This window comes from Oryctolagus cuniculus, chromosome 13 (genome assembly GCF_051225735.1).
Source record: "Oryctolagus cuniculus isolate XC-2025 breed Fujian yellow rabbit chromosome 13, ASM5122573v1, whole genome shotgun sequence".
Lineage (NCBI taxonomy): Eukaryota > Metazoa > Chordata > Mammalia > Lagomorpha > Leporidae > Oryctolagus > Oryctolagus cuniculus.
Genome location: NC_142879.1, coordinates 77,979,263 through 77,993,504, shown reverse-complemented (window position 1 = coordinate 77,993,504; position 14,242 = coordinate 77,979,263). Strand labels below are relative to the sequence as shown.

At 43.2% G+C, this 14,242-nt stretch overlaps 2 protein-coding genes across 20 annotated transcripts in view; one reads left to right on the top strand and one right to left on the bottom strand.

Annotated features, from left to right (window-relative positions):
* Nucleotides 1-9,359, top strand: part of LOC127487864 (interleukin-15 receptor subunit alpha) — a 40,585-nt gene extending 31,226 nt beyond the window's left edge. For all 3 annotated transcript variants that reach the window (XM_089312380.1, XM_051834760.3, XM_089312382.1), the window contains 3 exons: nt 518-550; nt 6,314-6,389; nt 8,532-9,359. In XM_089312380.1, the coding sequence (XP_089168506.1) occupies nt 518-550; nt 6,314-6,389; nt 8,532-8,643 (221 nt within the window). In that variant the 3' untranslated portion in view covers nt 8,644-9,359. The remainder of the gene's footprint in view (nt 1-517; nt 551-6,313; nt 6,390-8,531) is intronic.
* The window catches only part of LOC100359008 (F-box DNA helicase 1), a 92,062-nt gene that overhangs the window by 29,374 nt on the left and 48,446 nt on the right, over nt 1-14,242 (bottom strand). For 7 of the 17 annotated variants that reach the window (XM_070055793.2, XM_070055798.2, XM_070055796.2 and 4 more), the window contains one exon: nt 13,309-13,822. The exons of 6 other annotated variants lie outside the window; for them this stretch is intronic. In XM_070055793.2, the coding sequence (XP_069911894.1) occupies nt 13,652-13,822 (171 nt within the window). In that variant the 3' untranslated portion in view covers nt 13,309-13,651. Of the gene's footprint in view, nt 1-13,308; nt 14,018-14,242 lie in introns of those variants that run through there. 4 more of the 17 variants (XM_070055801.2, XM_070055792.2, XM_089312377.1 and 1 more) reach the window with 1 other exon arrangement.

The following is a 14,242-nucleotide window of genomic DNA, read 5'->3' as shown; positions in this document are numbered from 1 at the left end:
CGTTCAGTCCAGAGTCAGCACTGACCTAGCGGCCTTGCTGCCTTCTGCACCTGCCACAGCCCCCTTTGCCTGGTTTCTGTTCCCCGTGGTGCGCACTTTCTGCCTGGCTTAGTCCAGCTGGGAAAACTGGAAAAGAAAAATCCACCTCCGCAGTGCGATGAGGCCAACCTTATTAAGCTGCCCAGCAGAGCCCATGGCACAGCTCTGAACACCCATCTGAACTGTACCCCCATGGCAGGGTGATGGACACATTCTGCCATCTGGAGCCATTGTCTGTGGGGTAGAGACGCTCTTGGGATTCTGGGCCTGCTTTAGGTCTTGCCCAGTTCGGAAGCATGTCCCAGCACCTCAGTGAGTTTCCTGCGTGTTCTTGGCTGAAATGATTTTGGTGATGCTACTGGTGGGTCTCCCAAGGTTCTAAGATGGGAGCCAAGATATCCCAAATTTCTTGGGCTCTGTGAGAAACTAGTACCTTAAGGACTGCAGCCCAGACTTAGCTGTTCTCTCTCCTCTGCAGATGCTCATCCGTACAGTTCCAGAGATGTCACTGGTAAGTACTCTCCTTTGTCTGGCGTGCTTACGATGGGGTGACCACAGAGCCAGCAGGCTGAACAGTCCTGCTCTGGGCCTGCCGCCCGGCATGACCTCCACCCTCAGAAGTGCCTCCATCAGAACAACTACGTTCTGTGATATCTCGGTAATGGACAGCTTCGTCTGTCATGACATCTTATGTCCATACTGCTCGCTGCTACCTGTCATGCTAGTGACGTTGAAACCAGACAGCTGCTGTACCACAGAAAGGGCCTCGTGGTTCACTTCTGCTCAGCAATGCAGGACTCTTGTCCAGGAAACTGCCCGTGCCCACTGTTGCCATTTTTCTGCCAGCAGCTGCATTCATCTCCCACAGGACAGGGGCACCGTAAGCTTTACAGAGGGAGCTCCACTTTTCTCAGAATAAAGCACTTCCTCCTACAGAAGACACGTGCAACGTTAAGGCTAGGAGAAAAAGAAAGGAACAGACAAGTGACTATGAGGAGGAAATGGGAAGTGTTTGTAAGAATAGGAAAAGAAGAAGGGAGGAGAAGAAAGTGCAGAGAAGACAACAGGAGAAAGAAGGCGAATGGAGTGGCCGGTGCTGCCCCCCCCCCCCCCCAAGCTATTTCACTTCTAGTCCAGCTCTCTGTTAATGCGCCTGGGAATGTGGCAGAAGATGGCTCAAGTACTTGGGCCCCTGCCACCCACGTGGGTAGACAGAGACCCAGATGGAATTGCAGGCTCCTGTCTTTGGCCTGGCTCGGAACCAGCTGTTGCAGTCATTTGGGGAGTGAACCAGTGGATGGAAAATTTTTCTCTTTCGGCCGGGGCCGCAGTTCACTAGGCTAATCCTCCGCCTTGCGGCGCCGGCACACCGGGTTCTAGTCCTGGTCGGGGCGCCGGATTCTGTACCGGTTGCCCCTCTTCCAGGCCAGCTCGCTACTGTGGCCAGGGAGTGCAGTGGAGGATGGCCCAAGTGCTTGGGCCCTGCACCCCATGGGAGACCAGGAGAAGTACCTGGCTCCTGCCATTGGATCAGCGCGGTGCGCTGACCGCAGCGCACCGGCCGAGGCGGCCATTGGAGGGTGAACCAACGACAAAGGAAGACCTTTCTCTCTGTCTCTCTCTCTCACTGTCCACTCTGCCTGTAAAAAAAAAATTTTTTTCTTTCTATGTATGTCTCTCCCTCTCTTTTTCTGTAATTCTGCTTTTCAAATAAAGAAATAAATCTTTAACAATGAAGACTTCAAAAGCAATTAAAGATAAAATATATATATTTATAAAGTTACAAAGATAGTAAAAAAAATTCTCAGTTGTGACTAAAAATTATCTTGTAGAAAGGAAGCAACGCCTGTTCCCAGATTTTAGGGCATGCTTCCAGAGAGGCAGTCTGGAAACAAGCACTCAGGGGTTAAATGACGCTGGACCCTTGTTTTACTTTTACTGTTCTGTACTTCACTTTCACTTAATGAGGTATCCTGGAGATCCTTCCACATCAGTGCATAAAATCCCCTTCTTTCTTTTTCACTGCCACAGAATATGGATTTGCCATGCTTGTTTAGCTTGCCTCCTCTTTGGATATGTCATTGTTTACATTTGTTGGTTATATTACAAATAATGACTGGAAAATCCCCATGTGCCAGTCTTATCTGTAGGATATCCTACACGTAAAATTCTGGGGCCAGGGGCCAATGTTGTGGTGTAGTGGGTTAAGCTACCACTTGCGATGCTGGCATTTGATATTGGAATGCTGGTTCGAGTCTCAGCTGCTCCACTTCTGATCCCTGCTAATGCACCTGGCAAAGCAGCAGAGGATGGCTCAAGTGCTTGGGCCCCTGGCAAACACATCCAAGACCAGGATGGAGTGAGTTCCTGGCTCCTGACTTTAACCTGGATGGGTCCCAGCTGTTATGGACATGGGGACTGAACCAGTGGACAGAAGATCTCTATTTCTCCTTCTCTCTGTTGCTCTACCTTTTAAATAAATGCATAAACCTTTTAAAAAATGTCCATTTTTGGCTACATAGATTTTTCAAACAGTATTTGATTATGGGTTACAATCTATAATCTGCTTTTCCAGTTGATGACTTTCACTGGATTAAAATATCAAAATCTCTTCCAGGGCAGGTGTTTAGTTTAACAGTTGAAATGTCCCTGTCCTATACAGGAGTACCTGGGTTTGATACTTGGCTTCAGCTCCTGATTCCAGCTTCCTGCTAGTGCTGACCCTCGGGGTCTGCATCAGTGACGGCTCAAGTAATGGGGTTCCTGCCACCTGGACTGAGTTCCCAGCTCTCAGTTTCAGCCTGGCTCAGCCCTGGCTGTTGCAGGCATTTGTGGAGTAAACCAGCAAATGGGAGCTTATTTCTCTGTCTGTCTCCTTTTCTCTGCTTCTCAAATAAATTTAAAAAAAATGTTATCTCCCAAATTCTGAAATGTAATAAACATTAACTGAACAACTACAATGGGCAAAGATAGTTGCATGCAAGGAATTGTGAAAATACAGAGGACTAAAGAAAAAAACAAACCAAAATATTTCATGTGTGAGATTTTTTTCCTTCAGACTGCTGAAATAAAAAGATATGGGCTGGTGTCATGCCACTGTGGGTTGGTATGCCAACATTTCATATGGGAGTGCCAGTTCATGCCCCAGCTGCTCCACTTCTGATCCAGTTTCCTGCTAATGCACCTGGTAGGAAGTGGGTGATGTCTCAAGTACTTGGGTCCCTGTCACCCACATGGGAGTCCCAGTTGGAGTTCCTAGCTCCTGACATCAGTCTTGCCCAGTGGTGGGTGTTGTGGGCAGTTGGGGAATGAACTAGCAGATGTAAGAGATTCTCTCTCTCTCTCTCTGTCTCTCTCTGCTTTTCAAATGAATAAATAAATCTTCAGAAAATTTAAAAAGATAGGTGAAGAGAACCAAGTACTTGTCAGCAAAGAGATGAAAATAAAATCTGTTTCATTGTATGTGATTTAAGTTTTGTCTGCTCATAAGGTAGAAATTAAAATCATGCTAGTTTTCTGAAAGCACTTAGTGAAGGTGCCATTACGATATGTCACATATGTCTGTCCCAGCTACCCCAACACCCAACAGTGTGCAGGCATCACTTTATATGGGCTGAGATACTCCCTGGCTCCTGATTGTCGTTGTTTCTGCATGAATTAGCAGTCAGTTGAGCTTATCTTTCTAGGAAAATATTAATAATGCTTTACCATAGTGGTTACTCAATAAATTAATGGATTTTCAGTGAACCCATGATACACTAGTATCATAATTTGTTTTTCAAATAAGGTATTTAAATGATCATTACTTTTAAAAGTTGCTCTTTTTTGATTCAACAGAAAATATTCAATAAATATGGAATGAGTAAGCAAATGGATAAGTGAATTTGAGGGCCTTTACATTTTAATAAACATTTAAGAAATGTCATTCATAGTTTCATTGTCTTAAATATCCCTTGGTTCACTTGACAGTACTTTTTGACAGTAACTTTGTTGGATTATTCCAATATCTCTTCTCCAGTCTCTACCTAGGCTGTTGTTCAAGGCTCCCAATTATAAAATAAAAGGTGAGCGTGCAACACTGCCACCTTCACTGAGTACACTAGGAATGAAGCATGTGTTTTTCAAAATTAGGATTCCTCTACTTCTCTATATTTGAAATAAACTTGCCACAGCCAACCTGCTCAGCTGTTGACAGAGCTATCTCTTGTCTTACTCATCTGCTCATTTCCTACTCTAGACCTAGTTTGGTGCTTTGCTGCTATGAAATGCGGATTTCTCATAAAAAAAAAAAAAAGTCCCTTTCAATTTACTTCATTCACAGAACGTTAAAGGCTTACTTTGATCAACTGAGTAATGAATTGATGCAATGCTGTTCCATCCAAACTGCCTTCATTTGCCGCAGGGACACCAGCGCTGTGTCACAGTGATTGCTACCCCACGACTGGCCTAGTTTGTCAGTATTGCTAAGCAATGACTACTCTCCATGTATTCAGAGGATATTTCCACCATCCGTGCCAAATACTGGCCACTGGCAGTCTCGCCTGCCTTCTCTGTCCTAGTCTCAGTCTGGACTATAAACTGAAGTCAGGGTGGGTATCTACTGTTGCACCATAATCAACATTTTCTTCTCCCTCTCCTCTCTCTCCTCCCCCCTTTATCTCAGCAAATCTTCTTTTCCTTTTTCTGCAGTCCACATTGCCTTGGAAACACAAAAGGGTAGAGAACCTGACCAGTGATGTATTCATTCATTGTCTTGGTGATTTTGGTTTGAATCTCATTATTGAATTTGCTTTGGCTATAAGTGAGGAAGAGGCTAAGAGTCTGAGGTTGTCACCTAAGTTGAATTGTTTTGTTTTGTCATTGGCCCGGGAGCCCTGCAAATTTTATTCTCATTTAACAGGAACCAGGAGGAAGCATTGTGAAAGCAGAGCTACAGCTTTCATCAACTTGCCCTTTCCAGTAAACACTCCTAGCAGTAAATGCATGCCACACCTGTTAGTGAACATGAAGACATAGCTTCCTATAGAGTACAAAAGTTCTGAAAAAAAATTTTTTTAAAGTCATAATGATGATTAATGTTAAGTCTGAGAGCTCAAAACATCTTTGCTTACTTTTGCATGTTTTCTGTTACAGTAGCAACTTTTCTATGCTGATTTTAGTTACTTAAATGTTGCTTGCTTTGTTTATATAGTTTTGATCTTCTGATTAGTCATTAAAAATGAGAAAGAAGTTTAAAATTAAAGATGATATGTAATGCCATCATTACTTAGTACTCTGGTGTACTGTATATTTCTCTAGCCTGTTCTGTGCATATTGACACTCACAAGGCTTGGGGTTCATTCTATCTCAACCAGATTTTTTTTAAAGTTTTATTTACCCACTAGAGACAGAAAGAGAAAGAGATCCAGTCCCTTCCACTGGCCAAGTCCCCAAATGCTTGCAATTGCCAGTGCAGGGGACCAGGAACTGAATCCAGGTCTTCCAAATGGGTGGTAGGAGCCCAGTCATTTTTTTAAGATTTATTTTAACTATTGAAATACAGAAGGAGAGAGAGAGAGAGACAGAATGAGAGAGAGAGATCTTCCATCCACTGGTTCACTTCCCAAATGGCCACAACAGCTGGTGCTGAGTGGATATGAAGCCAGGAGCCAGGAGCTTCTTCCAGGTGTCCTACATGGGTGCATTTGGGAAGTGAACTAGTGGAGGAGAGATCTTTCTGTCTCTGTCTCTCTGCCTTTCAAATTAGGTTTAAAAATTAAAAAAAAATCTAAAAAGATGATGGAATTGGAAGGAAAGTGGCACTGCATGCAGTTCTTAAATCTGTGAAGTTGAAGAACAGAGACATTTTCTTTTCACTTTGGTTTTAGTGGCAGGAAGGAACTCTTGCTCTTCTGGAAGGGCTAGCCACCACCTCCTCCTTCTCCTCCTCCTCTCTACCTCCTATCACCCAGCTTTGGCTTGGAGGCACCTCCTTTTCCTCCTATCCATCCCTGCTCATAGTCACTGTACTCAGCAAGAACAAGCCGTGTGGGGCAACACGGCTGGGGATGGGTTGCATTGGCAGTGTCGACAGGGAAGAGGGCATATTTTTGCCCAGAAGTAGAGTAGAGCAAGCTATGAGGCCCTCAAGAAATGTTAATAATGGTGAGCTGATTGGGAAAGCATTTGGATTTCTCTGCAAGAATGTAGGACATACAGGATTTTCCAGTTCGTAGCAATGAATGAGTTCTTAGGATTCTCAGCATGGCTCCAGCTTTGTTCTGTTCTTTTACAGTGGCCATCTCCACATCTGTCTCGCTGCTGGGTGTAGTGTGTGTGGGGTTCCTCCTGGCGTATTGCCTCAGACCAAGGTGAGTAGCACAGCAGAAACCACAGGACTAAATCTCTCCTTCCCAAGAGAAAATAGCCGTATCATCATGATTCTGGGATGATTTCTCAAAGGAAGAATCCCTTTGTGACTAGATTCTCACACTCATCCACCTCTGTTTTAGCCAAAGAGAGCATTAGAGCTGAGCACTGAGCCAGCCCTAGAGGGCCCTTAATCTGCCACACAGTTCTCAGGCCACTGGTTGGCACTGGGGTGGGGTGGGATGGGGGCGGCAGATAATGCTGCAGGAGGCCAATCTACCAATACGCAATTTAGAAAGAGTGCCCCTAGCGGCCAGTCTGATGAACATGCACTGTGTGCCTATTCTTCAGGTGATATATTCATGAATATAGTATACTCTCCTTGAATGCACTCTTAATTTTGTGTATATTTTCTTATCCTCAATCATGTTAACCTTAATTTTGTCAAATAATTGAAATTCTGCATTTCAGCATTTATGACAAGTTTCTGCCACTGGATGGTATGTATAAGGATCATTTTTAATGACAAATACATTAAAATAGATTCTTAAAAAGTGTGCAAATTGGTTGTATGCTGCCAATAAATAAGCTTACAAGAGAATAATATCAATTTGCTGACTATATTAAATAATAAATAATTTTTCAATTATTTTTCCAATCTTTAGGCATTTTGATCCTTTTTTCACTAAAGACTGAAGCAGCAGTGCTAGCCTTATTGTGTACTTCTTTCAGGTGGTGACCAGGATCTCACCCTTCCAGATCGATGTGGTTTTTCTGGGTCTGCTGAAACTAAAATTTTACTGACTAGTTATAAAATATTAAATATGATGTCACTATAAAAGTATAGGACCCTTTGAGCCTAATTTTTGCAAAATGAACATTCCATGAAATTGTATCATAAAGCCAAAAATGAAAACCAGTCTTTAAAAGTTCACATAAATCTTCAAAAGCTGTTAATACCAGACCAACCAATAAAAAATGCCATCAATATCTTATGTAGTAGCTCAGAAGTTAATGAACTACGGTTAATAAATTACTCAAAAATTTATCTAAAAAACCTATCAAATGCCAAATGTTGACAATACAGATGAAATTACTTTCAAAAGGATTTTCAAAATATCATTGCTGAATAATTTCCATGTAAAAAGCTGAATGTAGAGTTATATTCTTAGATTATAGCTAGCTATATTAAAAAGGAATCTATATGTCATCTTTGTAATAAATACATTAAAATATATTCTTAAAAAGAATTTGTAAGTTTGGTATATACAGCTAATAATATACTCACAAGAGGAAATACCAGTGTTTACTGACTATATTAAATATTTTTGTAAATGTATTTTTAAAAGGTTTGGTAAATCTGGTAAATATGATTATTTGGTCATTTGGTCAATTAAATCTTCCCGTAAACTGCATTTTGCAAATTGGTTATCAGATATCCTAGTCAACAAACTGGCTTTTAGCAAATTGGCCTAAGATTCTGATTTATAGCCAAGCTTTCACTCGAAGGGGCTCAAATCACTTCCCTTAAAATGGCCTAAAAAGTTGCTTCTCTGTAGAAGAGAGACTCCGTAAGCCAGAGAAGAAGGTGCTGCTGACCCAGCTACTCAGAGAGGCAGCTTCATGACAGACACACAAATGTGTAATCAAAATATTGTGCCTTCCTCACTCTCATTATTCAAGAGATGATTAGTCTGTTTCTAACACTTACTAAGCACCAAGAACCGTTTAAAAACCTTCATGAGCTTGGATGATGTAGATGACCAAGTGTGGTGCGAGCAGCCTCCTGGCTACACTTCCCTTTTCCTGTCCCTGCCATCTGAAGTGCTTTTCAACAAGGGGTGGGGATGAGGAGCTTGTGGGAGGGACGTGAGCTGCCCCAATAGCACTGGAAATCTGGTGGATGGGGAGGATGAAAATATGGTATTTAAATCCCATCTGGAAGTTGAAGCCTTTTAGGTTTTCTAGATCTTTGAGCAACACCACCATCAAAGACCGAGTATTTTGTGATTCTTGCAGGCAGGGCATGTGTTTGCTAATGCCTTCCACACTGTGCTGGACACCCATGTTCAATAGGAAGTTATCTGCTGATTTGAGGGCAACCCTCTCCTCTTTTCAAAACGTGTGAATCATCTGCTTTGCAGGCAAACTTCCCAGCCACCTGGTGTTGAAATGGAAACCACAGAAGCAATGCCAATGACTGGGCGCACCGGTAGCAGAGAGGAAGACACAGAAAACTACCCACCTGACCTCTGAAACTCGTGGTGGGGTGTTCCAGCCCAACTAAGTCTGGAGCAAAGGAACCACCTCTGTTTACCTAAGGAGGAAGAGACTCAAGGAGTTGGGTGCCCAGAAAAAGCCGACCAGGATAACCACACGTCCCTGATGTGATCTAACTGTGCCCAGCCTGGGCACACCCCCGTAGAAGCCAGGAGATCACTGAGCATTCAGGAGGATGCCATCCATCCACCCACCTGCTGCCAACTCAGGTACAGGGGCCAGCTTCCCAAAGTCCAAGCAGGTAAAGCTCTCTCAGGAAAGGCTGATGGCTTCAGGCCAGCGTTTGTATTTCATTATGACATTTATTGAGGCTACTTTATTGGCCTGTTTAGTCCATGTGTCATCCTGACTTGTAGTTTAGAGAGGATAGTAATACAACCAAGGCTGTCCATTGCACAATGCTCCTTCTGACTTGAGAGATGTCCACAGGGAAGGCATCTGCATTTGAGCTCCAGAAAATTCTGACAATAGGTGCTCTGCATGATTGGAAGTAGGCCAAGCAAGGCAGAAGACATATTGAGCCCACTGAATCCTCTTGAGTTAAGGATTCAGAAAGAAAACTGAACTCAGTGACATTTTACATACACAAGCGTTTATATTTATTCTTCTGTTATCTCTGCATATTATATATGATTTGTATTTTGAAATTATGTCTATGTAAGCAAAATAAAAATATATTTTCAATACAAAAAGAATGAGACATGTTCCACAAAGAAAACAGCAAGGATGCAGAATCTGCAATGATTGTAGCACAGATTTTCTTTCTAAAAAGAGAAAAAAAAAATGCTTGCCCAAAGCTGGATCATATCACAGTTTCGGGAATTTCTAACAAAATTTCCCTGTGAGAAGTAACTTGATGTAACCTGGATGATGGTAAGTTGTGGCTCAGCTATGTGTGGGATGTACATTTCACTTTCCTTCTCATGTTCTTCTTTGCTGTGGATGCCATTTATTTCTGAAATCCTAGGCCTAATCTCACTTTCCCACCCATTTTATGGATGTGAAAATTGAGCCAGAGAAAGTGGAACCACCACAAACATCTGGGAGGTAGGGCATGCACGCAGCATCTGATTCATATGCTGCCAGAGGCTCTTAAAGCGCCACTTCTCATTGTCTGCTGTGTGTCAATTTAGATGGTTTTATCACAATTAAAGGAAGCCTCTCCAAATGGTTATTTGGGCCCCTCCCCTCCAACCAGCACAGTGGTAGGAGTGGTAGGAGCTGCCATGCCATTAGTGTCAGACCAGACACCTACATGCATCACTGTTGCATTTCGTGGGTCCAGCCGTGTTCAAAGGCCAGCCTAGGCTCAAATGGGAGGGAAGGAATCAATGGAAGCCCGATTTGGTGAGTGCCTCCCACAGTTTTCAGAGCTGCTGCAGAGCTGTGATTTGCTTTTCAATCCTTGGCACTCAGTAAATGTCAATAAATATTGGATGAAGGAACAGAATTATCTGTGGAAACCACTACCTGCCAAGTGCTAATTAGAATCCATCTTAAAATTTTTATAATGAAATGGAAAAAGTTCACAGAACTCCAAAAGATTTCAAAGTTCTACAGCTGTTATGCCTTTAGTCCAGATGTCTTTAACTGGCTACAAACCTAAAAAACTCACATTTTCCCCTTTTCCCTTGTTTCCTGCACTCCGAAATTTGCCATGAAAAAAACACATTACTTCTCATATTTTTTATTTTGCTTCATTTTCCTTGATCAAGAATAACTTTTACCCCTGCTCCCCCCACCTTTTTTTTTTTTTAAAGATTTTATTTAATTATTTGAGAGGCAGAGTTATAGTGAGAGGGAGAAGACAGTGAGAAAGGTCTTCCTTCTGTTGGTTCACTCCCCAAATGGCTGCAATGGCCAGAGCTGCGCCCATCCGAAGCCAGGAACCAGGTGCTTCCTCCCGGTCTCCCATGTGGGTGCAGGGCCCAAGCACCTGGGCCATCCTCCACTGCTTTCCCAGGCTGCAGCAGAGAGCTGGATTGGAAGAGGAGCAGCTGGGAGTAGAACCGGCACCCATATGGGATGCCAGCGCCACAGGAGGAAGAGTAACCCACTGTGCTATGTTGCCGGCCCCTATTTTCTTCCTTTTAAACTCTCTTCTAGACATTAGGAAGTAAAAGAACAGGGATCAAAATCCACATTTAAGAATCTTCCATGTTTCTAAGTGCCTGTTCCACTTCTTCATCAAAAACCTTTCACTATTAGTTGAGGCTGCCCATTTCTGGCCTCAAAATTTCAAAAAAAAAAAAAAAATATGCAGTTTAAGTATCTTGAATCTCCTTGCCTATTTCCCAACAAGTCTGTGCTGCTTGGAGTAGAACCAGCCCAATTCAAATCATAGCCTCCCCAACACCCAGCACAAATCAGGGCTGAATGTGTGAATATCATTCCAGGATGCATATAAACAAGGAGCTCTAATAATGAGGAAATTCACTTTCCCCTTCTCTCCCTCAAGTGCCTGTCAATAATATTGTCTACACATGCTGCTTTTGTTGGGTTAGTCTTAGCTATCCAGGACATAGCACTTCTTTGTCTACATTTATGGGTGTCCTCCATTGTGTTGGGGTGCCTTGTTGTTCAATACAGGGTAGGGGCAGACATCCCCTTCCCATATGCTCTCATCTAACCTGGCTGGGCCCATCAGACCTTTTCACCTGGGACTCAGAAGCTGTTGACTATGGGAGGAATGAATGAAGCACAATGAACTTGCAGAGCGGTGTCCTGTAATCGCCTTAGCTGTCACACTATTTCTTTCTCCAGACTGCTCTGGTTCAGAGAATCTGCTCTGGTCCCGGAATGAATTCATCAAAATCCTTAAACTACCACTTACCTATTGATAATTTTAAAATTACTTCCACCCACGGCTCTTTGTTGAGTATAGATGTTTACCCAATAGCCCCCTGGACAATTCTACTTTAATTTCTCTTAAGCACCCTAAAATCATTACATCAAAAAAACAAATCCAGGGGCCGGCATTGTGGCATAACGGGTAAAGCTGCCACCTGTGACACCGGTATCCCATATGGGTGCCAGTTCAAGTCCTGGCTGCTCCACTTCTGAACCAGCGACCTGCTAATGTACCCGGAAAGCAGAGGAGGATGGCCCAAGTACTTGGGCACCTGTGCCCACATGAGAAACCAGGAAGAAGCTCCTGGCTCCTGCCTTTGGATCAGCCCACCAATAGCTGTGCAGTCATTTGGGGAGTGAACTAGTGGATGGAAGCTCTCTCTATCTCTCGCTCTCTAACTCTGCCTTTCAGATAAATCCAGCTTAAAAAAAAAACAAATCTGCTGAGCCCCAGCCCCAGAGTATCTGACCCTGAAGGTCTTTGGTACACTGGGAATTGTATTTCTAACTCTTCCCAGCTGATACTGATGCCACTCATCTGGGGACCGTACTTCCAAGACCACTAATCTGTCTACCCAATCAGCAGTTCACCCTACCAGTCACAGTGCAACTGCCATCACTTGTCATTTTCTTGCTGAGATGATAATCATTAGCCTTTTAATTTATCTGACCTTTTGTATTTTTAAATATTTACTTATTTGAAAATCAGAGAGAGAGAGAAAGTCTTCCATCTGCGGGTTCACTCCCCAGATGGCTACAACGGTCAGGCTGAAGCCAGGAGTCAAAAGCTTCTTCCAGGTCTCCCAGGTGGGTGGCAGGGACCCAGACACTTGGGCCATCTTCCTCTGCTTTTCCTAGGCCATTAGCAGGAAGCTGGATCAGAAATGGAGCAGCTGGGATGCAATGCCAGTGTTGCAGGCAGTAGCTTTACCTGCTATGCCACAACACTGGTCCCCCTTCCTTGATCTTCTTGAAACATTCTCCAAACTGCAACTGGAAGGATCTTCCTATAAACAAGGTGTCAGCAAACTGTTAAAATCTTTGCTTAGTATAGAGTTGATCTCCTGTATATAAAGATAATTAACAATGAATCTTAATGAAGAATGGGATGGGAGAGGGAGTAGGAGGTGGGATGGTTTGGGGGTGGGAGGGCGGGTATGGGGGGAAGAACAGCTATAATCCAAAAGTTGTACTTACGAAATTTATATTTATTAAATAAAAGCTTTCTATTAAAAAAAAAAAAACACCATGGAATCTGCTTGGCTCAGCTCTGAGACCAATGTGGTAGTTCTTTGGGTGATGCTGTGCTCACCCCGCCACTTGCCATCAACATCCTGAAACTGCTGTATGCCAAAGATGTCAAATACCTTTCAATGTACATCCACACGTACTGGTCATTTCTGTAAGAATTTATACTTTATCACAACATCCCACTATCCCAAAACACAGTGAACCATCTCTCTTCTACGAATTCCCCACCCACCTCCACTTTACCTTTCAAGTGTTTCAGTTGTATTGTAGGAAACACTACATCTAACTAGTCTAACTATTTCATTGTACTTGCCTTTTTATGTATTAGGTGCCTTCATTATTTAAACTGCATACTTCATCATGACAAAGGTACCCATCAGGTCTTACAAATGTGTCATTCCTCATGGTACAAAAGTCACATTTTGGACATGCCAATTATCACCCTACACATTAAGTCTCATAATCTGCTTGGTGTATCATGTGAACAGAGACAGCTGTTGAAAAGAGAAAAGAAGAGGAAAAAAAAGAGGAAACCAGGTGTCACAGTGGCATGCCAGTGCTGCAATGCCGTTTAATTGAAATCCTGTAATAAAAGTTTAAATACATAAAAGGTTTTTGTTTTTGTTTTTGTTTTTTATCAAAAGATCCTCCTCCTCTTCCCTGACCTGATACAGACTGAGGGTAGGCAAATGGAAACTGGCTAGCTGTAGGGAATGGAGAAATGGCAGGTCCAAGTCTGGTTGGTTTCTTCTTCCTCAGAGAATGCTCTGTGATTGCATTCAGAGTCTCAGGAGAGTGAGAGCCCACCCCACAGACTTCTGTCAGCAGGTGGAGTCCACATGTGGCAAGCTACCCCGCACCACGGAGAATGCTTGTCCCAGCCTTAGAAGACAAGGAAGAGCAGGGCTTCGTGTCTGGGCAGCACTATGTTTTCTACAGTGCGTTCCATGGAGCGCACCTGCTCCGGAGAGGCAGTCAAGAATGCCAAAGGCCCAATACGCTGCTCTACACAGGAGTGGCAGAGGTAGCCACCATTGTTTTCCTTTCTGTTGCTCTGCAGAATGGATAAGAAAAAAGAGGTAAGGAAACAATCAAAAACAAAGACTTTCTACCGAAAAGTGCTGAATTATTGTCACAGCTGCCAAGGGACAGTGTCTTATGAGCTGATGTTTTTAGACCAGTGCAAACCCTCTGGAGTAATGCTTCCCACAACACTACTGCCAGGGTAGACTCAACTCCTCCAAATTCCCTGAAAATAGAAACCACAGTTTATCTCATCAGACACAAAGAATCAGAAAAACTGAACCAGGCTCTCCAGGTAAATGGTTGTCTTCTGATGCATCTTGTCACAACCCAGTCTCCCAGGTAATAAGGCTTTACACAACCAGACAGGATCACATATCCTGACTCTTGACTAATACTTTCTCTGACATATAGGGAGACCATATCTCTTGTGCCTTATGTATAAAAAGTA